The sequence below is a fragment of the Artemia sp. Qi Xiang Cuo genome, chromosome 7, assembly GCF_049724085.1.
Source record: "Artemia sp. Qi Xiang Cuo chromosome 7, ASM4972408v1, whole genome shotgun sequence".
Lineage (NCBI taxonomy): Eukaryota > Metazoa > Arthropoda > Branchiopoda > Anostraca > Artemiidae > Artemia > Artemia sp. Qi Xiang Cuo.
Genome location: NC_142800.1, coordinates 11615751 through 11640151, shown reverse-complemented (window position 1 = coordinate 11640151; position 24401 = coordinate 11615751). Strand labels below are relative to the sequence as shown.

The 24401-nt window shown below is 35.7% G+C and overlaps 1 protein-coding gene across 1 annotated transcript in view; it reads right to left on the bottom strand.

Moving 5' to 3' along the window:
* The window catches only part of LOC148949941 (dnaJ homolog subfamily C member 4-like), a 34840-nt gene extending 18206 nt beyond the window's left edge, over positions 1-16634 (bottom strand). The window contains exons 1-3 of the mRNA XM_089091374.1: positions 16571-16634; positions 13187-13280; positions 10111-10292 (exon numbers count right to left, since the gene is read on the bottom strand). Of these exons, the coding sequence (XP_088947500.1) occupies positions 10111-10292; positions 13187-13280; positions 16571-16599 (305 nt within the window). The 5' untranslated portion in view covers positions 16600-16634. The remainder of the gene's footprint in view (positions 1-10110; positions 10293-13186; positions 13281-16570) is intronic.
* Positions 16635-24401: the final 7767 nt, after the last annotated feature.

Below are 24401 nucleotides of genomic sequence, written 5' to 3'. Positions count from 1 at the left end.
AAGTAAAAAGAATTGATACTTAAGCGAGTTATTTTGTCCATAGGCCTACTTATTAGCCATTAGCAGCTGGCTCAGGAGTCAGGCTTCCCTTCCCCTTTTCCGTTATTTCTTCCAGTTTTGTTCTGTTTTCATGGTTCTCGTTTTCTTTCCTTCATTTTAGGTGTCAGTTTCGTGATCAGCAGATAGGACAACCCCAGAAAACACATTTCAAACTGATTTCTACCCCTGACTTCAATTGTCCCTTTTCTTCCCCTCTTTCCCCCTTTTCCCCCGTTATGGCGGGGCTCATGTTCTTTATTTCGTTTTAGATGTCAGTTTCGGGATCAGCAGATAGAAAGACCCCAGAAAACATATTTCAAAGTGCTTTCTACCCCTACCCTGTATTTTTAATTTTTTTCCCCTCTTCCCCCGGTTCCCCCCGTTTCCCATTGTACTTTTATTCTATACTGAATTTTAGATGTCAGTTTCGTAATCAGCGTATGGAAAAGCCCCAGAAAACTCACTTTGAATTATTTTCTGGGTTTTCTCGGCATTTTTGCCAATTTACCCCGCATTTCCCCCTTTTCCCCTGTTTTTTCGAGTACTCACCCCACTCGGATTTATGGGGACTTTTAGTATGTTGTACAGAATTTTTTTTCTGATCATTTTGGTACCATTTTCGTTTATATTGCAATTTTGTCCGGGTCAAACCCTAAAAGTCCTGGATTATAATGATCATGATAACTTGCTTTCAGAGCTCGATAAATTCCTCTTCATTTCCATAATACAAATCATGCTACCTTCGAAGCCATTCTAGCCAAGTAATTGGCACGCTGGATTCGCAATCCTAAGTCTTAGAGGCGGGTGTTCGAGCCCTTAGGTCGCTGATTATTTGGTTTAAGACAGGGGTCAGCGATGTTGCTCTATGACCTCAGCCACAGTCGATCCACGGTACCTGAAGAAATCTAGAGAAAAAACACAGGAAGCGTCGAATGATTTGCCCCCAGCCATGTAGAGCACTCTCAGCCAAAGTTAAAGAATCAGGCGATAAGAACCTGCACTACGCAGATAATTGGTCTACATGCGAAAAAGTTTAGTTTAAGATTTCAACAGTACCTTGGGAGACATATTCCTTTATGTTTCGACCTTTCTGATTGATACTTTGAAAAGACTACGGTATGAAAAGACATCAAAAATGCAGTTTTTAATTGAGAAATTTATTCTCTCTTAGAAATAATTTATTTTAGTTACAAAAAAAAAAAAATATCCTGTTTAGGCAGAATGTTGTCGTAGCTGCCACTTTTCTTGATTTTCAAGCCAATATATTTCCCTTGCTGTTTAAGCCAAGGGACAGAAAGTTTCCTATACATTGGTTTCGAACAAGGCGGTTCTAATGGTGTACTTTTTGTTCTGATCTGAATCTTTTTTTAGGACCTATGGGTTTTTACATTTCTCAACATGGGGCGTGATCGTCTCTTACTAGGTTGCTAGCTACCGCTGCAACCCGGATGGCTACCTTGCAGTTTTGACGCGACGGATTCTCCGGTTTCTCCACGATAGCCCTGAGCTTCGACAAATGTCACGTGAGAGGGTCTGCTCGGCCTCCAATTGCTTTCGGTACCTAAAAAGGGCATTAGAAATCGTGGTTTCCGTGGCACTAGAAATCGTAGAAATCGTGGGCACTAGAAACTGTAATTGCTTTCGGCATCTAAAAAGGGCACTAGAAATCGTGGTTTCCGTGGCACTAGAAATCGTAAAAATCGTGGGCACTAGAAATCGTAATTGCTTTCGGTATCTAAAAAGGGCACTAGAAATCGTGGTTTCCGTGGCACTAGAAATCGTAGAAATCGTGGGCACTAGAAATCGTAATTGCTTTCGGTATCTAAAAAGGGCACTAGAAATCGTAATTGCTTTCGGTATCTAAAAAGGGCACTAAAAATCGTGGTTTCCGTGACCCTAGAAATCGTAGAAATCGTGGGTACTAGAAATCGTAATTGCTTTCGGTATCTAAAAAGGGCACTAGAAATCGTGGTTTCCCTGGCATTAGAAATCGTAGAAATCGTGGCACTAGAAGTCGTAATCGCTTTCGGTATCTAAAAAGGGCACTAGAAATCGTGGTTTCCGTGGCACTAGAAATCGTAGAAATCGCGGGCACTAGAAATCATAATTGCTTTCGGATCTAAAAAGGGCACTAGAAATCATGGGTTCCTTTCGAATGAGACTGCTGCCAAAAATGTAGGATCGCTGGTTTAATACGATAGCTCCTTCCCTTCTCCGGAAAACAATTACAAGAATAGTGACAAAAATACATTGATGGAACAATTTTCCTCACAATCAATGGCTTTTGGGAAGTTTGTCTCCCTTCATTTTGTGATTTTGTAAATTGACTTATACTAATAACTTTCAATGGATACGTTTAAACTTAAGGCCTGTTTTATTAAGAAAGCCTCATTCCAACTCATTCTCACTTTTTACGTTTTATTACCGAATGATGTTAACAAGGTCTCATTATTACTGAACTTGATTACAGAGTAAAGGAATTATTCCTCAGTAAAAAAAAAAAAAAAAAATGTACCTATTCCTTTACAGTTACCTAAAGTTAACATCATCATAGGCAGCGCGCTAGCGCTGCCTAAGTAAAGAACGATGTGGGCACAATGTGTTTTTTTTTTCTCCGTACCCGGGCACTTCGTATCGAAGGAGTTGTCGTAGAAAGTTCAAAAAGGGCTCATTCGATCGCAAATTGGAGTGGCGAGTGCCCTTTTTAATAGTCAAAAGTGATTGGAGGGCAACGAGGCCACCTCCCAAGCCGCTCAGTCCCCCAAACACAGTCAACCTAAATTCTGATACTTCCATGTTGTCCAGTTTGAAAGCTGTCCAGATAAAAAACGTCTTTTTGAGGAGGACAATTCCCGACAACTCTAAGCTTGTGGGTTAGTTCATTCCCGAGGGTCAGATAAGGTTTTTATAGAAGGCGTTTTCGTAGACACTTCGAAACTGGCTCATTCGAATGGAAATTCAAACGGCTAGTGCCCTTTTTAATAGACAGAGTGATTGGAGGGCAACTAGCCCCCCCCCCCAGGCCCATCATTCCCCCAAACACATCCAATCAAAATTTTGAGATCGTCATTTTGTTCAGCGTAGTTGATTTCCAGATAGAAAATATCTTTTTGATGAGGACACTCCCCGACAACCCTAGGGGCAAGGGTTTAAAGTTATGCCCTGGGGGCATATAAGGTTTTTATAGAAGGCGTTGTCGTAGAAACTTCAAAAAAGGCTAATTCGATTGAAAATTCAAACGGCTAGTGCCCGTTTTAATAGTCGAAAGTGATTGGGGAGCAACTGGACCCCCCGCGCCCATCATTCCCCCATACACATCCAATCAAAGTTTTGAGATAGCCATTTTGTTCAGCATAGTTGATTTCAAGATAGAAAATATGTTTTTGAGGAGGGCATTCCCCTACAACCCCCGGGGCAAGGGTTTTAAGCTATGTCCTGGGGGCACATAAGATTTTTATAGAATGCGTTGTACTAGAAACTTCAAGAAAGGCACATTCGATTTGAAATTCAAAGGGCTAGTGCCCGTTTTAATAGTCGAAAGTGATTGGAGGGCAACTAGACCCCCCAGGCCCATCATTCCCCCTAATACATCCAATCAAAATTTTGAGATGGCCTTTTTGTTTAGCGTTGTTGATTTCCACACAGAAAATACGTTTTTGAGGAGGGCACTCCCCTACAATCCCCGGGGCAAGGGTTTTAAGCTATGCCCTGGGGGCATATAAGGTTTTTATAGAAGGCGTTGTACTAGAAACTTCAAGAAAGGCCCATTCGATTGGAAATTCAAAGGGCTAGTGCCCTTTTTAATAGTCGAAATCGATTGGAGGGCAGCTAGCCCCCCCCCACGCCCATCATTCCCTCAAACACATCCAATCAGAATTTTGAGATAGCCTGTTTGTTCAGCGGAGGTGATTTCCAGATAAAAAAATATGTTTTTGAGGAGGACACTCCCCCAGAACGCTCGGGGCAAGGGTTGTAAGCTATGCCGTGGGGGCATATAAGATTTTTATAGAATGCCTTGTCATAGAAACTTCAAAAAAGACTCATTCGATTGGAAATTCGAAGGGCTAGTGCCCTTTTTAATAGTTGAAAGTGATTGGAAGGTAACTAAACCCCCTATACGCCCACCTTTTCCCCAAGCACATCCAATCACAATTTTGAGATAGCCATTTTGTTCAACGTAGTTTAAAGATTTTGAAATTAGGTCTTTGAGGATGACAACCCCCTCACAGCTCTTAGGACAAGGATTGTAAGTTATGCCCTGGGGCCATATACGGCTTTTTGTATAGAAAGCGTTGTCGTAGAAACTTCAAAAAGGACTAATTCGATTAGAAATTGAAACGGCTTGTGCTCTTTTTAATAGTCGAAAGTAACTGCAACGCAACTAACATCCCTTCCACGCCCACCATTTCCCCAAACACATCCAATAAAAATTTTGAAATAGCCCTTTTGTTCCACACAGTTAAAGTTCAGGAAATTATACCTTTGAGCAGGACACTCCCCTTACAGTCTTCAGAGCAAGGGTTTAAAGTTATGCCCTGGGGGCAAATAAGTTTTTATTGAGATCTTTATCGTAGAAGCTTGAAAAAGGGCTCATTCGATTGGAAATTCGAAGGTCTAGTGCCCTTTTTAATAGTCGAAAGGGATTTGAGGGCAATTAGCCCACCTCTCTCGCCCATCTTTTCCTCAAACACATCCAATCAAAATTTTTAGATAGCCATTTTGTTCGGTGTTGTGGATTTCCAGATAGAAATTATGTTTTTGAGGAGGACACTCCCCCACAGCCCTCAAGGCAAGGGTTGTAACTTATGCCCTGGGGGCATATAGGGTTTTTTCTGAATGCGTCGTCGTAGAAACTTCAAAAAGGGCTCATTCGATTGGAAGGCACCTAACACCCCTTCTTTGCCCACTATTTCCCCAAACATATCCAATCAAAATTTTGAAATAGCCGTTTTGTTCCACGCAGCTAAAGTTCAGGGAATTATACCTTAGAGCAGAAAAACAGTCCCCCCACAGTTTTTAGGGCAAGGGTTATAAGTTATGCCCTTGGGGCATATAAGGTTTTTATTAAAATGTTTGTCATAGAAGCTCATTCGATTGGAAGTTCAAAGGGCTAGTGCCATTTTTAATAGTCGAAAGTAATTTGAGGGCAACTAACCCCCCTCTCACGCTTACCTTTTCCCCAAACCCATCCAGTCAAAATTTTTAAATAGCCATTTTATTTAACGCAGTTGAAAGTTTTAGAAATTAGGTCGTTGAGCATGACAACCTAGGCCCCCCCCCACCACCCGCAGGGCAAGAGTTTTAAGTTATGCCCTGGGAGCATGTAAAGTTTTTATTGAAAGCGATGTTTTAAAAACATCCAAAAGGGCTCATTCAATTGAAAATTGAAAGGGCTATTGCCCTTTTAATAGTCGACAGTGATTGAAGAGCAACTGACCCCCCTCTCATGCCCACCATTTCCCCAAACACATCCAATCAAAATCTTGATATATCCAATTTGTTCAACGTATTGAAAGTTCTGGAAATTAGGTCTTTTAGGATGATAGCCCCATCAGATCCTTCAGTACAAGGGCTGTAAGTATTGCCCTGGAAGCGTATAAGGTTTAAATAGAAAGTTGTTGTAGAAGTTTCTAAAAGGGCTCCTTTGATTAGAAATGGAAATTGCCCTTTTTAGTACTCTAAATTGAGTGCAGAAAAATTACCCCCCATCTCCCGCCCTCCATTTCCCACATATTCGACAATCAAGGTTTCAATATCTCCAGTTTATTCACTGTCGTTGAAAGTTCTGGACAGGATATATTTAAGGATGAAAAACCCCCCAGAGTCCCCAGGGCGAAGGTTGTAAGTTTTACCCTGGGGGTATATAAGGTTTTTAATGATAGAACTGTCGTAAAAACTTCAAAAGGGGCTCATTAAATTGGAAATTTAGAGGGCTAGTGCCCTTTTTAATAGTTGAAAGTGATTGGACGGTAACTAACCCCACTCTCACGCCCACCATTCCCCCAAACACACCCAATCCAAATTTTCCGATAGCCATTTTGTTCAATGTAGTAGAAAGTTCTCGAAATTAGGTCTGTGAGGATGACAATCCCCCCACCACTCAGCTTTCACGGCGAGGGTTGTAAGTTATACCCTGGGGGCACATAAGGTTTTTATTGAAAGCATTGTCGTAGAAAATTCAAAAGGGCTCATTTGATTGGAAATTGGAAGGGATATGGCCTTTTCTCATAATTGAAAGTTATTGGAGAAAGACCAACACCCCTCTCAAGACCACTATTTCATCAGACACATCCAATCAGAATTTTTCGATAGCCAGTATGTTTAATGTAATTAGAAGTACTGGAAATTAGGTCAGAGAGGATGACAACCACCCTCACAGCCCTTAGGTTAAGAGTTGTAAGTTATGCCCTGGGGGCATAAAAAAAGGTGTTTATAGGAAGTGTTGTCGTAGAAAGTCAAAAAGAGCTCAGTCGATTAGAAATCGAAAGGCTTAGTGCCCTTTTCAATAGTCGAAAGTGATTGGAAGACTTAACATTTTTATAGTAAAGATCGATGTGGGTATAAATTATTATTTTTTTGTTGTTGTGATGTTTAGACCAGGGCACTTTGTATCGAAGGAGTTGTCGTAGGAACTTCAAAAAGGGCTCATTCGATTGAAAATAGAAAGGGCTGATCCTCATTTTAATAGTCGAAAGTGATTGGAAGGAAACTAATCCCCCTTTCACGCCCACTTTCCCATTTGCCTTTATGTATAAAAACTAAATGTTGCCATAAGATTAAATCAAAATACACTGTGTTAATGCTAATTCCCAATAAGGTATCTCAGCAGTATCCCAAGAACGACTGCGGTTTTTATGTTCAAACTTTTGGGGCGGCTTCTGCTCTTAAGATTTAACCAAATCAAAATAGCGTAAGTGTATCCAAGCTATCAAAGAAAGTTAACATAGTTTTTTTCGAATGGTATCAATTTTTCCATTTCCGGTCAACTAGACGATGTATGAAACTAAATTAAACACTTCTATTTGTGTCCAGATTTTTAAGAGGGTTTATGTTGTTAAAAATTGCTGAAAATTTTTCTCCAATATACAAATAGCAGGCCAAACTATATATGTTTAAAAAAACGAAAAAATTTAAAATATTATTTTCTTTTTCTCTGAAAAGACTATGTCAATATAAAACGAACAGAAATTAATTAAAAAAACTTTTTCCACAAAATAAGTTTTTCAAAGAAAAGTAAAGAACTCCATTAAACGAAAATGAGCAAAAATAAAATCAAATAATCTACAAAGCGTGAAACTACCACAAATCAGCATCGATAAATAAATGAAACCCAAAACGAATAGAAATTACAATAAATAACCGAGTCAAACTCAAAACGAGCCGAAATTAACCTATGCCTTCCCAAGGCCAGATCATAATTTGCTCTTTACTGAAAAAAATACAAATGAATGTGCATTGTCAGTTTAATATACATATAATGATATTTAGTAATCAAAATCTTAATATTATTTGATTTATTAAAGCTATAAAAGTAAAAACATTTATATTTTTCTCAGTAAAGTGCAAATTATGATCTGGCCTTGGGAAGGCACAGGGGTTTTGAGCCCAACTTATGTTAATTTCTGCTCGTTTTGAGTTTGACTCGGTTATTTATTATAATTTCTGTTCGTTTTGGGTTTCATTTATTTATCAATGCTGATTTGTGGTAGTTTCACGCTTGGTAGATTATTTGATTTTGTTTTTGCTCATTTTTGTTTAATGTAGTTCTTTACTTTTCTTTGAAAAACTTATTTTGTGGAAAATTTTTTTTTAACATCATTACTTAATAAAACGTAGAGAATGAGGAATTAACTGGAATAAGGTTTCTTAATAAAACAGGCCTTTAGCTGCTCTTACATTTGTGGAAGAAGCATAAAATGGATATTCTCTTGATGCACAAATTACTCATAGTAAGAAACTTGAAAATTACAATAATGAAACTACACAGATTGGAACCTATATCTGAATGGACGCCTGTGGTAGCACAGTCGATTGATCTCGGCTTGGCAATACCAGTTCTGACTGTCAGATCCCAGCTGCCACAATGCCGACGCAAGGACCTTTTTAGTAGAGGCGTCGCTAATCCATAAACTTGGACTACATCTGAATTGGCATAAAGCACAGAGAGCACTACGCACTTTATAGATATGTACAAGTTTAGATATGTAAAGATAAATGTACAATTTTTTCTATTGTAGACGAATTGTACCAGTTATTGCCTTCATGAAGAATTTAATGGTTGTTAAGCTGATGCAGTTGTTTAGCATTTTTTAAACTATCTCTCTCTGTCTCTCTCTCCCTCTCTCTCTCTCTGTCTCTCTCTCTCTCTCTCTCTCTCTCTCTCTCTCTCTCTCTCTCTCTCTCTCTCTCTCTCTCTCTCTCTCTCTCTCTCTCTCTCTCTCTCTCTCTCTCTCTCTCTCTCTCTCTCTCTCTCTCTCTCTCTCTCTCTCTCTCTCTCTCTCTCTCTCTCTCTCTCTCTCTCTCTCTCTCTCTCTCTCTCTCTCTCTCTCTCTCTCTCTCTCTCTCTCTCTCTCTCTCTCTCTCTCTCTCTCTCTCTCTCTCTCACTTTCTATCGCAATCCTAGTCCTGGGACTTATTATTAAAACCACTGGTATAAAACAACACAAACTTGTTCAGTAATTTGTTCTTCTAAAGAACTGAATTGGCTGCAAGGGGTAAAAACGCCGGCGCGTCAAAAGTAGAAATTACCCAGAACGATTACAACTTTAAGCGTTTGGTGGCCCTTTAGAAGTCTGAATTGCCACATCAGTGATAGGCAGCGTGATATTGACGGCATTACTAAGTGTCTAAAAAAATTGAAATTTGTAAAATGACTGGCATCATTACTATATTAGACAAGTCTGATTAGTTGGAATGGCAGGGCATCAAACACTGAATGCCAGCACCAATAACCTAAACTAGAAAACAGTGACAAACAGTAAACTATTCTGTAAACCATGAAGCTTTTGTGTTTGATTTCAAAGCTATTAGAAGGAGGGAATAAATATTAAGCTGGTTGATTATAATTATAAACCATTAAACTTTTATTTAAACTAAGTACATTCTGTGCTTAAATGGATACAGACTAAGGGCAGGAAGGGAATCTTATACTACTACTACTAACAACTCACTGTAACACCAAGCCGCCTGAGGCCAACAGCTACGCACGCTCCTCTTCCGTCCCAATCTCTTCAAAGCCTCCCTCTTTACAACCTCCACAGAAGTTCCCATTCCTTTAAATCTTTCCTTACGACATACTCCCAACCCATTCGTTGACGACCTGCTTTTCGTTTGGCACAAGATGCTTGCCCGGCAAGGAGGATCTTCGGCAATTAGTCATCCTTCATCTGCAGAACGTGTCCTAGCCACCTCAACCTTTCTCTCATTATAACCATAGAAAGCGAGATTGACCCACATTTTTCGTACAGTTTACTCTTTGAGATACAAACTTTCAGTCGGGTACCCAAAACAATCCGTTGCCAATTTCTCTGGAAAACATCTAGAAGATCCTCATACGCTTTTCAGAGCACACATGCTTCAGAGCCATATTTGACAACTGTCATCCCTATTGCTTCCAATATTCTAATCTTAGTGCGCGGTCTTATCTTCCTATTCTTCCAAACTTTTTTCAACTGTGAAAAATACCCTGAACTTTGGCTATTCTACGTCTAGCATCTTCACTGCTCCCATCGTCTTTATTAGTAATACTACCAAGGTAAGTGAAGCTGTCTACTTGAGCTATGTTTTCCTTACCCAACGTCATCTTTTCATTTTCACTTATTTCTAGTCTTAGCAACTTGGTCTATTTAACACTTTCAACTTTTAACTTTCTAATTTTCAAACCTATTCTAGAACCCTGAAGTCGTAAAACCACGTACTGATTCACTATTAACCTTCTGTACCTGAACACGTAAAGAGCAGAAAGCAAAAAATAGTATGCCTATTGATCACAGCAGATGGCAGTTAAACCATTCTGTTACTCGTACAACCTTTGGGTTTAAATGAATATACAGTAGAAAAAAAACCTCTTACGCTGCTGATTCACTATAGTTATTGACATCATTGGTTGCATTCACACTTGCAGCAAACCCTCGAAGAAGTGTTGCGTCATACATCTGTCTGGATGATGGCTTACTTAAGACTGAATATGCTTCATTAATTCTAACAAATATCCTATGAGTTTCTTTTCCATTTTTGCTCAAGTCTGGATGATACTAAAAAAAAACAATCATAAAACTGTGTTCAGGTAAAAATCGCAAAAAAAAATCTTAAATTTCGATCATTTGTTAATAGTTTCTTTCCAAGTTCCAAATAGAGCTTATATTGTATCTGATTCGACAGTTTTATAGAGGATTCAATTATAGAAAGAAAAAGCCATAAACAATGACGTCAATGAAATGAATGAATTCATTGAAATGAAATGACGTCAACGAAAATACGCATTCAACAAGTAGTGAAGAACAGAAAAAACAATGAGAGAAAGGAGGGGAACGGGTAGAGGGAGAACGGGTAGGAGGTACTCACAGAGGCATAAAGGAAGACTTTGTACTTCAAGGAAATAGTACCAATTTAGGTTACAGAATGTACTATAAAGATTTGCGGCTGAGAAAGTTAATTTAACGTTTTAAAACTGTCTAAATGGATTAACTCGATCTGATCAAACTTGATAAGTAGGGGATTACTTGGTAGTTACACTCAAATAATTGAATTGATCATTGTTTTGTAATTGAAGTACCAAGCACATTTCTGTTGGACAAGGACAATAAAGGATCAGGGACAAGGACATGAAAACACTTTTGCTTAAGGACCAAACTTACATCTATTCATAAAGAAAACTGCGATTTTCCAAGGCTTTTCTTTTGGTTAATTCGATAGTGTAAAGTTATTATGGCATTATCACACTTTCCCAAAAGTTTCCACGCTGAGCCGGGAAATAAAACGCAAATAATTTGATATTAATGATATTATTGATCAATTGATGATTATATTGTAATTAAAGTGCCAATCACATTTTTGAAGGGCAAGGGCGATAAAGGACAGAGGACATAAAAATATTTGTCCTTAAAGACCAAATTTAGATCTAACCATAATAAAAACTACAATTTTCTAAATCTTTTCTGTTGATTAATTTAATATTGTGAAGTTATTAGGGTAGTTCACACTTTTGTCAGAGTTGCCACACTGAAGCGGGAAGTAAAACGCAAATAACTAGTTTAGTTTGACAACGCTTTCTGTCCATAAAAATTCAAACATTAACAATCTGCTGATCCCTAAAGTCAGCAATACCTTCAAAGGAAAGCCACTTCTTCTTAAGATGCTTGGGGCCATGTAATTTTAGTTTATTTTTGCTGATTTTGACCAACGTTTCTTCTTGTTAAATTTCGCTCCCGGAAGAGCCAAAAACTGCATAAGTGTATTTGGACATCTCTTTCATTAAAAATTTAATTTTCGATTTTTTCTGAAGTCTTAAGATATAGGCTATATGGTTGTGTGAATTTCTAATTAAAAATTGTGTGGACAATCAGATTTCAGCATCGGTGTCTTTGGAACTTAAAACTTTTAAAGCGAGGTCCTTTAAAATTGCTTAGTTTGATATTATGCTCTTCACAAAAGCTGGGTTTTTCTTCCCCTGCTACATGTGAAAAACAGACCCATACAGACAGAGTCAGATCGCCTGTTGCCAAACAGAGAAGCGCTGAGAACTCACAAATCTAAATAAGTCCTACTTGTCGACTTCGCTTCTACCAAGGCAAGGGTTAGCGAAAATGAACAAGAGAACTGGTGAGAGTTGAACGATTTAGCGGCTGGCATTTTCCGCTAACGTTAAAATTCTTTTGAGCTTAAAAAAATTTCCCAGGAGATAATTTTCGGCTCCAGATCTCTTACTGAAACTTCTGTTTCCTAACCCAGCTACTTTTTAAGATAGTAAAATGTCTCTGATCTGCAATTTTACCCGAATATGATTCTGAAGAATATACAAAAACAAATTTTCTGAATAAATAAAGTCTTTTAAACGGTTTTTAGTGTTTTAGTCTTTTAACCTATCCTAAACTGTTCAAATTAATCATTTTTGAATTAGAAATATCTTTTTATTGTGACTGGGCGACTATGTGACTGCCCCGATACTAATAGAAGTATATATATATATATATATATATATATATATATATATATATATATATATATATATATATATATATATATATATATATATATATATATATATATTTTGAAGAGTTCCAAACTGTTGCAAACGTATCTTTTCAAGCTCTCTAAAATAAGGGAAGACTAGAGAGTAAGAGAAAGTAGAGAGCCTTAAACTCCGTCAATAGTACCAGCTTAATGTCAGCTAGTCTACTTAATATTATTATTATTTATTGAAAAGCCGTCATACAAAAAAAAAGGACAAGACGGAGCAATAAAGAAAAAAAAAGAGAGAAAAAAGAAGAAATACACATAAACTTAGCAGTGATAATATCAGTGACGAACGCTGGGGCTAAGATCTAAATCGGCTCTAGAACAAACTACAAAGACGAGAAAGAAAAACTCAATTATACACTGCACTGCCGGTACGTGACATGTTTTTGACATATATAAGATTTTCTCAATCTAACCCAAACCTAGTCGATATAGGCTGAATTTTGAGTTGAAACAATTCTTGAAAACAATAGAATTCTTATTAGGCTAACTATTACTCCTAAAAAAAAAAATTTAGCTTTAATGCAGATTAATAATCTCAAATACCCGATTCTCTTTGAATTTTTTTCTCCTTTTTAAAGAAGTCGCCAGACACAAACTAAATTGGCGCTGATGATTTTACCATATCTTTCATGTTAAATAGCCAACAGTTTTCCATACGCTATGGCATACAATTTAAAACTTATTGCACCAATCTTACAATTAAATATTATTAGAAATGATTCTAATTCCATGCAAATGCTATAAAAGCTTTGCTATAAATCGGCGACCCATCATATTTTGAAACCAGAGAGTTTTATTTTTCTACAAAAGAAATTGATTATTTTCCAGTAGCCTTCCATACCTTTTTACCTCATAGCGTTCACATAAATAGACACTTTCCCCCTAGAAAATATTAGTTAAATCATACCTCCTTGGACAGCTCTAAGAAAGCCTGTCTTATATCTTCCTTTGCACAATTTCGCTGCAAGCCAAGAACTTCATAGTGATTCAATAAAATTAAACTGCAAGATATATTAAATAAAAAGCCGCCCTTATATCTTCCTATGCACAATTTCGCTGCAAGCCAAGCACTTCATAGTGATTCAATAAAATTAAACTGCAAGATATATTAAATAAAAAGCCTGTCTTATATCTTCCTTTGCACAATTTCGCTGCAAGCCAAGAACTTCATAGTGATTCAATAAAATTAAACTGCAAGATATATTAAATAAAAAGCCGCCCTTATATCTTCCTTTGCACAATTTCGCTGCAAGCCAAGAACTTCATAGTGATTCAATAAAATTAAACTGCAAGATATATTAAATAAAAAGCCGCCCTTATATCTTCCTTTGCACAAGTATCCAGCACTTAATCCCGACAGTTCTTCGGGAAGAGAGATACATATTGGAAATTCAATATTTTCCCATGAAATTATTTTACCAATATTCGTCAGTTGTCAAATAAATTTGAAATAGAACTGTTTGTATTCACTTGCAATTGTGATAAAAAAGGGAACTGCCCTAAGGCTCAAATAATTTCATTCTGGGGTTTTTGTCCCCAGAACAATTTAGATCTTTAATGCGTTTGATCAAAAAAAACAAAAAAAAAAATTGAACAAATTTGATCTTAAATGCGCCTGTTGTCACCTAAATTCTCCCCTTTGGGCTTTGCAGCCTTAGCTGGTTTGCGCAATAAACATTTTGGATTTGGTGATGATCGTGATGATGGTGATGAAAAGGAGAATGTCCAAAGGCTCAACTAGTTTACTTTTTTGCCTCTATGATTTTTATTCGGAGGTTTTAGCATGATTTTATTTTTTTAGGTTTTAGCAAGTTTGATCATAAATTCGTCTGTTTTCATCATAATTCGAAAAAAAAAACTTTTGATATTAATCATGACGATGATGAACAGGGAGCGACTAGCAGGATTTAACATCCAATTTAGGTCCCAAATAAAATTTTAATTTAATTTTTTTTAAATAATTTTTTTTAATTTAAACAAAAATACAACATATTTTTTTTATTGCCAATCAGTGCTATCTAGTTAATGTCCAAAATTATGAGATTAGTCAATACCAGGATAAAGGGTAAGACACATTTTGAGGAACGCCTTATAAAAATTAAATAATGATTTGCCCCCACCCCTCGCCCCAGAAAAATAATACGAATTCAGGATGAAGAACAAATTCAGGGAAATGTATCTTAGAAGAAAAAATGAAAGGGTTGAGACAACATTTTTTGGGTTATTTTCAATATATAATCAGAACTGTTTTGGCTCCTGCAAAAATTTAGGTGTTTCATTTATTTTAATTAAAAATAAACGTTAGAAATTACACTGTGATCTTAATGAAGTTTTTGCAATGAGCCCCGATATATTATCAGATAACTTCTATAAGCTGTGGTTTCTCTATTTTATTATGTATCCAGCTTTCAAATTTAAGAAGCCAAGTTTTTTTTTCTTTTTTTTCCCGTTGGTGAAAAAAATATGACTATATACTTGAGCTCATCATATAAGCTACAACAGGATTACGCTGAAGCACTGAGCTGTAGGCTAGTTATCGAAATTAACTCTGAAAATGGAAAAAAAACTAAACCTAACTGAAGAATTCCTAAATTTTTCATTTTGTTCTTTGGCTCCAAGAGCAATTCAACTTATGGATAATGAATTTTTTTTAAGGTAATGAATATATATTGCAATAGCTATTTTCTATTTTAATAACTTATTCTATATATATATATATATATATATATATATATATATATATTATATATATATATATATATATATATATATATATATATATATATATATATATATATATATATATATATATATATATATATATATATATATATATATATATATATTCTATATAGAATATATATATATATTCTATTTAATAACTATATTCAAATTTGGAGGACTACAAGCTAATAAATTTGGAGGCTTTGAGACTATCTACTTTAAATCAAAGTTCAGAAAAGAAAAGAAAAAGAGTTTGGCAAGCATACAACATATTTCTTGGCAAGAAGCAATCAGATAACTAGTGAAAATTCACAGCCCCTAAAATTTTGAGAATAACTTTTTTTTTGTTTTTTTTTTCTTTTGAAAGAAGGATGACTTTTATGCAAGAATATAAATGGATAATGCTTTCACTGAATGAATGAATGTTCTTTATTAACTATGTAAAAAAAGAGAAGGAAACGATGGAGTACAACAAAAGAAACAGAAAGGACCTCAAACAAAAACTTGGCGTATTTAAAATAGCACTTTTGCAACCCTCGCCTACCAGATTCCATAAAAATGTCCCAAAATGGGATCAAATGTAGAATATGCGGGAGAACCACTTTAGATAACTAAATTATATGTAACTAATAGACAACCACAGAAGATTCACAAAGATGGCTATTTGGGGGGGGGGGGGGTCCCTTAGATTTTACATTTCCACCATACCGAAATGGTTAAAGGTGTAATTACTGAACCACCTAGGGACATGAAGCAAAAACTTCGCGTACTTAAAATAGCACTTTCGCAACCCTCGCCTACCAGATTCCATAAAAATGTCCCAAAAAGGGATCAAATGTAGAATATGCGGGAGAGCCACTTTAGATAACTAAATTATATGTAACTAATAGACAACCACTGAAGATTCACAAATATGGCTATTGGGGGGGGGGTGTTGTCCCCTAGATTTAAAGAGATACATTACTATCTTATTCTAAAATGAAAAAAGGAAAAGTTTTCTTGGCAAGAAAAAATCACATTGCTACTGAGGATTCACAAAGGAGCTTTTTGCTTTCTGTAGAGCAACGGTGTGTTATTTGCTCTCAAAAGCATTCATTTATTGTTTTTTTCTTTTTTTTCCGAGAGACTCATGGAGCAGGGCTAAAAAAATATGGTGAAAGCTATCTTTGCACCAAGTCTTGTACAGAGAAACACCGTGCTAAAGGAATATGGTGAAAGCTATCTTTGCACTGATTCTTATACAGAGAAACATTTCAAGGTGATGGGGTATAGGGCTGTTCTTACAGCTACGGTATGCTGTTGAACAAATCATCAGAAGAATGATAAGAAATAATTAGTGCACTTGAATTTAATTTCTAATTCAGTACGAGATTTTGAGTCAAGACTGTATCCAGAATTTTTGCTCAGTAGAGGTGTATTTTTTTCGATATTTAAATACATTCAAGACAAGGCCATTTTACTGGCCATAATACCGGGTTTGAAACCTTCCCTTCACCCCAAAAATGTTTGTCCGACTCATAAAAAGTAAAGAAAATCCAAATAAACCTTTGTAAAATATAGAACTTACTCTTTTTTGGCTAGGGGAGATTTTGACATGTTTTTGTTGATCCAGCATTAAGTTTCAGCTTTTACTATAAGAAAAAAAAATATTGGTTAAAAAACAACCCATGACAAACTAAGAACGGGTGAATGCAGTAAGATTTTTTTCTTCCACAGCCAGAAAGAAAAGAATAGAAAGAAAAAACATCCAGTACTGGCCATTAGGACCTGTACTTGCTAAACAAAAAAAAATTAGTTTATATTTCCCATGAAAGCAGTGGCGTAATTTCGTCAAAATCCCGGGGGGGGGGGGGGCAGAGTTGGAGCCAATTTTCCCACATCAAGTAAAAATGAAAGTAAAAACAGAAAAATGAGCGATTCGGTACCACGAAAGTAGTATAAAGATACTTATACTTTATAGTACTATAAAGGTAAATATATACTAAAGAAAACTGATCCGTTTCTATTGATCCTTAAATTATGCAGGCTTATGTTAGTTTTGACAAGATTTTTGAAGAAACTAAATTTCAGCTGGGGAGGGGGAGCAAACTCAGGTCGGAGTGGAGAGTGGGTCAAACCGAGGTCTGGGAGGGGCAGTTGCCCCCCCTGCTCCATAGGAAATTACGCCCCTGTATAAAAAAGACACTGTTAGATATCCTGAAAACACTGAGAAAACAAATGTCCGTTTCTCGTAAAAGCTTGGAGTCCCAACATCACTTCAAAATTTCCAAAATGGTACAAAAATATAAGATAGTTAGACTAATGACTAATGTATTAGTCACTAGACTAGACTAATGTATTGAATTATCTTTTTTCTTCTTACACAAACGGATAATATCAAGGAATATGAAGATGCATAAGTACCTTTTCATGACTAAAGTCCTACCAGTTGCCCATTATGGTTGCGAGTTCAAGAGTGCCACTATGGTAAGACAATTAGAGTCTCTGCAGCTTATATATTTTAAAAAAAGTAGTAGGCTTGCAAAATAATTTTTGTAGTTTGGTTCTTAAAGGTGGCCTGGGTTTACCAAATTTACGTCATAAGAGGATTATACAGATGATCAAGTTTTGGTTACAGATATTACATTTGCCCAAATAACTGTCTAGCAAGGAAGCTTACAATAAGACGTTGAAATCTTCTAAAAAGGCAATATGGCCGAAACAGGTTAAAGCCCTGCTGGATGAAGCTGGTTTCCCATGGGCATGAAATAAGGACCAGGGTCCCCATTGTAAACTTGTAGATTTCCTTAGTATGTTGGATTCACGCGTTCAGGACCAGGATACACAGATTTGGCTTACTGGTGTTGAGAAGTTATGTACTTTAAGATTTTATAAGTAGATTAAAGTAGTGCAATGGATAGGAGTATTCCTTAAGACTGCAGCTACCCTGGACGGCACTGAAGTGCTGGTTATTCGTATGAAAATGAAAATGATTTGAAATGAATGGTTTGAATTAATTGGGGGCTGAATTAATTATACTCTGTAGTGCTCAGGCATATACACAGGATGGGCTTTGGGCTTATATCTCCATCAAAATCTTGATATCTTTCCAATATTTACTATAATTTCTTATTTTTTAATACAATTTGATTTTTTGCGTAGTTCCTGAGGAGCTCCCCCTTCCTTCCCAATAGAAAACACAAAACCATGTTTAAGTGTCAGATAGTATGAACCATGGATCATGTCTTAGAAACAAAATTTTTAGTTATTATTGATTATTTTTAAAATCTTTTCGTTCTTGACGTTAGAATGTTGAAGCTTAGAAAGAAAAAGAAAGAAAGAGGGACTGTTATAATTATATCACCTTAATGCTATAAATTGCTATAATGCTATAAATGAAAAACTTCAATGAATGCTATAAATGAAAAACTTATTTTTCGGAAAGTTTTTTTTTTAATTAATCTTCTAAAAAGGCAATATGGCCGAAACAGGTTAAAGCCCTGCTGGATGAAGCTGGTTTCACAAGGGCATGAAATAAGGACCAGGGTCCCCATTGTAAACTTGTAGATTTCCTTAGTGTTGGATTCGCGCGTTCAGGACCAAGAGACACAGATTTGGCTTACTTGTATTGACAAGTCATATACATTGAGATTCTATAAGCAGATTAAAGTAGTGTATAGAGAGGAGTGTTCCTTAAGACTGAAGCTACCCTGGACAGCACTGAAGTGCTAGTTGCGGGTACGAGCAAATTGAGTGTCATTGCGTAGGGGATGCGATTCTTATGATGAAGATGGTCTGGGAGGTCGGTGTGCTTGCCCCTTTTGTGAGGAGCAAGGGGACGACCTGGAACATTTTCTGAGCAATTGCCAAAGTTCGGAGAATTCAAGGAATAGCTTCTTCGGAGGGGGGATGTACCGCAGATCCCAGGTATCTAGGAGACCACTTCTAGGGAGCCAATTATTGCGGTGGAAAGTTTTATAGAAATTGTTTTAGGAGCAAAGTATTGAGTGCAATTGGTTGATTCGTTCATTTTTTTTTTTTTTTTTTGTGTATATGGCCACTGGCTTTTAAATACACGTATATGTACCAAGGTCAATATTACTATCTGTCACTGATTATGCTCATATATTCAATGCAAGACTCCTTTGTCTTAAATTATTATTTACTCTCAGCCTTGCATACCTATCACAGATGTAAGCTTAGCCTAGCCTAGAGAAATAGCCTATACCTTTAGGATCAGGGATCTAAAGATCCCTATAAAATCCAAGGATCTAGGGTATCCCATTACTTACATAACAAATGTTAGTGCCCTACTTTTACAGAGGTTGAAACGGTAGCTTTTATACACATAAATTACTAGCTAGCTCCCAAAAGTATCCTGGTACTTAGTTGAGTTTTTTAGAAAAGGAAATTCAAGTTCAAACATTTTATTGACCTCCAAAATTGAGAAGTATAAAGAAAAATAAAATCAACAAACTGCCCATATTAAATATAAGACAATAAACAAATATAAATACTGACAAATATACATAAACCTAAATTATACTAATAATACTCGATTAAATTTCTTTAGTAGCATCAAAAATTTTAACACAAACATACAACAAATCGAAAAAAAAACAATTGAAAAAAGAATCTAAAATTGGGAAAAATAAAAAAATTATAAAATTATACCACCCTAATAAAAAAAATACCTAATTTTCAATAATTTATAAAATTAAGATATTCCTGAATACAGGTTATGGGAAATCGATGACCCTAGTGAATTATTAAATAAAAAAAACAAGTTTTTTAAACTGAAAGTAAGGATCGACATTAAAACTTAAAACGAACAGAAATTATTCCGTATATGAAAGGAGCTGTCCCCTCCTCAACGCCTCGCTCTTTGCTCTAATTTTTTTTACTTGTTTAAAAAGTAGATTTTTTAGAAATAGAAAAAATTTAGCGTAAATAGCGAGGCGTTGAGGATGGGACAGCCCCGTTAATATAAGGAATAATTTCTGTCCGATTTAAGTTTTAATGTCGATCCTTACTTTAAGTTTAAAAAACTTGTTTTTTTTATTTAATTTCTGATCGTTTTTTTAGTTAATGCAGCTTTTATTTTAAAATGCAAAATTCCATATTTTAGCAGCTGGGAGTTTGAAGCTTCTTGAGTAATGTTCTTTGATAAGCCCAATCGCATGATGTGATTTTCGTTTAAGTTAATTAAAAAAATTTGCAACTAAAACAAAATTTTATTGTTAAAAAAAAAATAAGCTGTGAGAAAGTCAAACTTTAGCGTAAAGAGTGAGGCGCTGAGGAGGGGACAGCCCCTTTCATATACGGAATAATTTCTGTTCGTTTTAAGTTTTAACGTCGTTCCTTACTTTCAGTAAAAAAAAAAGTTTTTTTTTATTTCATTTGTGAAGGTTTTTTAATTAATGCAGGTTTTGATTTTGGCTCACCGTGCATGAATAATTAAAACGATTGCATATTAAGTTTACTTTTATTTGGTTAAATGGCTTTCTCGAAACTTGTTGAATTTTATTTACGAACGTTTTTATTAATAATAAATATACGTAACTTACGAATTAACTTACGTAACGAACTTCTATATTCATATATTTTTAATACGTATATTAGGGGGTTTGCCCCTAGTCAATACCTTGCTCTTTAAGCTAAAGTTCGAATTTTGTTCCAATTCTTTAAAAATGACCCCTTACACAAAGGCCGTTAATTAGAATAAATAGCTCTTATGAAAGTACTTAAAAATCTTTGGCTTAAAGAGCGAGGTATTAACAAAAAGGTGAACCTAATGATACAGATAATATTTTTTGTTCGTTTTAAATTTTGATGTTATTCCTTACTTTCAGTTGAAAAACTTGTTTTTTATATTTAATTTCTGATTTTTTTTAAAATAATGATGAGAAATCCGGCGCCCCTTTCATAGCAATGTCTCTTCTCCCAGGAAAACTTCCTTCATGAAAAGATCCTCCCATATTACCCCCGACCCACTCCCACCCCCCACTACCATAAAAAATTCCCCCTGAAAACGTCTGTATACTTCCCAATAACCAATACTATATGTTAACATTGGGTAAAGTTCATAACTTTCAGCTCTCCCCCTGGGGGCTTTGAGGGATTAAGTCATCCTAAAAGACATAGATGTTATATTTTCGAACATGCTGAACAAAATGGCCATCTCCAAATTTTGATCAGGTGACTTTGGGAAAAGATTTGCGTGGGAGGAGGCCTAGTTGTCCTCCTTTTGATTTCTCACTTAAAAGGGGAACTAGAACTTTTAATTTCCATTCCAATGAGCCCTCCCACGATATTCTAGGACCACTGGGTCGATACGATCACCCCTGGGAAAAAAAAGAAAAAAAAACAACAAATAAACACGCATCCGTGATCTTTCTTCTGGTAAAAAATGGAAAAAAAAAATTCCCCATTTTTGTAGATAGGAGCTTGAATTGAAACCACTACAGTAGGGTTCTCTGATACGCTGAATATGATGGTTTGATTTTCATTAAGGTTCTATAACTTTTAGGGGTCTTTCCCCCTTTTTTCGAAAATCAGCCAAATTTTCTCAGGCGCGTAACTTTTAATGGGTAAGATTAAACTTGATGAAACTTATATATTTGAAATCAGAATTAAAATCTAATTCTTTTGATGTGTCTATTGGTATCAAAATTCCGTTTTTTAGAGTTTTGGTTACCATTGAGCCGGGTCGCTACCTTACTTACAGTTCGTTACCACGAACTGTTTGAACACTTTTGTTGCATCTTATTCATTATCACAATGGATCTTCCATACCATATTGATCTATCATTGATGATGTAGAATTTGAAAGTTGACATAAAACTTTCCAATTTTTTTTTTATTTTGTACGAGATTTTCTTTTCTTCTTAGTAAAATTAGAGTAGTGTCCGCTCTCATTATAGCCCTAGAAATCGGGATTGAGTCACACTTTTCGTACAGCCTACTGTTTGAAATACGGTCAGTCAGTCGGGTACCCAAAGCAATCCGTAGGCAATTTCTCTGGAAAACATATAGCAAATCTTCCTCTGTTTTTTGGAGCACCCATGCTTCAGGACCATATTTAACCACTGTCATCACTGTAACTTCTAATATTCTGATCTTGGTTTGCAGACTTTTCTTCCTATTCTTCCTGAACCTTGGCTATTCTACTTTTAGAAATCTTCACTGCTCCCACCGTCTTTACTAATAATACTTCCAAGGCAAGTAAAGCTGTCCACTTGAGCGATTTTTTCGTTACCCAGCGCCATCTTTTCATCTTCACTAGGCTTAGTGACTTAGTCTTTTTAATATTACTTTTCAAACCTATTCTAGAACCATGAACTCGCAAAAACCTTCAAAAGTTCATTCATTTTGCTCACAATTTCATCTACGACGCACAAATCATCAGCATAACCAAGTCCAGGAAAGTTTTTCTTCCCCATTTGATGACCCATTGCCTTTCCTGTGCTCCTTAACACGAAGTCCATCAAAATGACCCATATAAATGTGGATAGAATACATTCCTGTTTAACTCCTGATTTAATACGAAACCAGCTACTAGCCTCATTTCCTACCTTAACCGCAGCAGTATTATTCTCTCCTAAGATGTTATATCTTCTGAACCGAAATGATTTTGTAATAAAATCTGAAGACTCTAATCTTACTTTTGCAGTAATTTCTTTTTTCAGCAAGTCTTTTATTGGTGGTCCAAGGACTTTGATAAGAATATTAGCAAAGTTCTCTGTTTAATGTCTTACTGGACACACAAATTGTAATTTAAGCACTTTAGATTAAGATTATCGAGCTCAGATATCTTAAGAGCTTTGAATAGGCAAAAAAGAAACCAAAATCTGAGAAGAGTTATCTAATATCTTAGTAGCAGAAAATGGGCCTAATATTACAACAAGAAACAACAAGATATATTATAATAGTGGAAATTAGGCTCATTTTTTGGCTTGTAAGATCTGCTAAGATCTTACAATTTTTTACAAAAAAAGATTTTATAAGAAAATCATCAGACTCATCTTACTGCTCAGTCTGTTATTTTTTTTTTTTTTTTTAGAAAATAAAAATTCTTTCTAATCCCTGTAGCACCCTGATATCTTGATTGTGTCACGAATCCAAATTATAACAGGATTGCAAATATACACTTTTTTTCTTCTTTTTTTTACAAAAACTCTAGTAACTGTTCTCTCTCTTCTATTTTAATAGGAATGTTCTCTCCTAAACAGTCGCGAAACATTCAGGAAAATGTAACAAGGAATATAGTTTTCAAAATCTAAAGGGGGGGGGGGGGATTTTGTTTTTGTTTTCTTTTACTATGAAAATACCAAAAAAGGGTATTTGCAATAAAAGTACCAAAAAGGCGTTTTTCAAAATCTAGGGATATTTGCCCCCTTCAAAGTAGTTTCATGCACACATATGCCTAGTTCTAAGTATAGGATTTTTTGTACATAATAACTGTTCTGAAGTGTAACCAAGATAACTAAAAAAATCATTCTCCATTAAAGCTATTATCTTAAAACTGAATTAAGATCTTACTTTAGCTCCATAAATTGATCAATTAAAGAGAGGTTTTAATAACTAAGCAAAGGAATAAAAATCACCTAACTCATTTCAAAACCCAGTATAATAAATACAGAATAGCTTATACAGTTCAATTCAAACTAAAAACAAGCTCAACACTAAATGTCGAAGTTGCAACTGAACTTTCTTGAGTAAAAGTAATAAAATCTAACAGACAAAAAATAAGTATTATTAAGAAATAATAATACATTCCTTACTATCCAACTGCTCTGTCATAGACAGTGCAAAAGCGCTGCTTAAACGCTATTTATGTAGAGAGTAATAAGGTTTCAATGTTTAAAAATTTCATTCCCAGGCTAGTTCATATTGGAAGGAGATGTTGCGGAAACTTTGGGGAGGGCTCATTCGATAGGAAATTGAAAGTTTTAGCGCCCTTTTTAAGAGTCAAAAGTAATTAAAGGGCAGCTAGTCCCCTTTTTGCTACCCTCTCCCAAGACATCCAATCAAAATTTCAAAATAGCCATTTTGTTCAAAAAAGTCAAAGATCCAATAAGTAGCCTATGCATCCAGGAAAGACATTACCTCCAACAACCCATGGATAAAGGGCTGTAAGTTGTGCAAGTTGCTAAACATTTAGGGGTAAGTGGTATATGCAGGGACGGGGTATAAGGTTGGACATGGTACTTATCTGCCATCTCACATTCTTTAGAAAATCCAATAAAGCCACCTAGTATAGTTCATTCAATGGCGGACATGACACTTCTATCATTTTGGTAAGTTGCTATTTTTGTTTTTGAGAAAATTGACTTCAAAGTTTCAGCTAACCCCCCCCCCCCAAAAAAACAACAAAAACAAAACAAACAAACAATTTTTTGGGGCAATAGTTTTTTGTG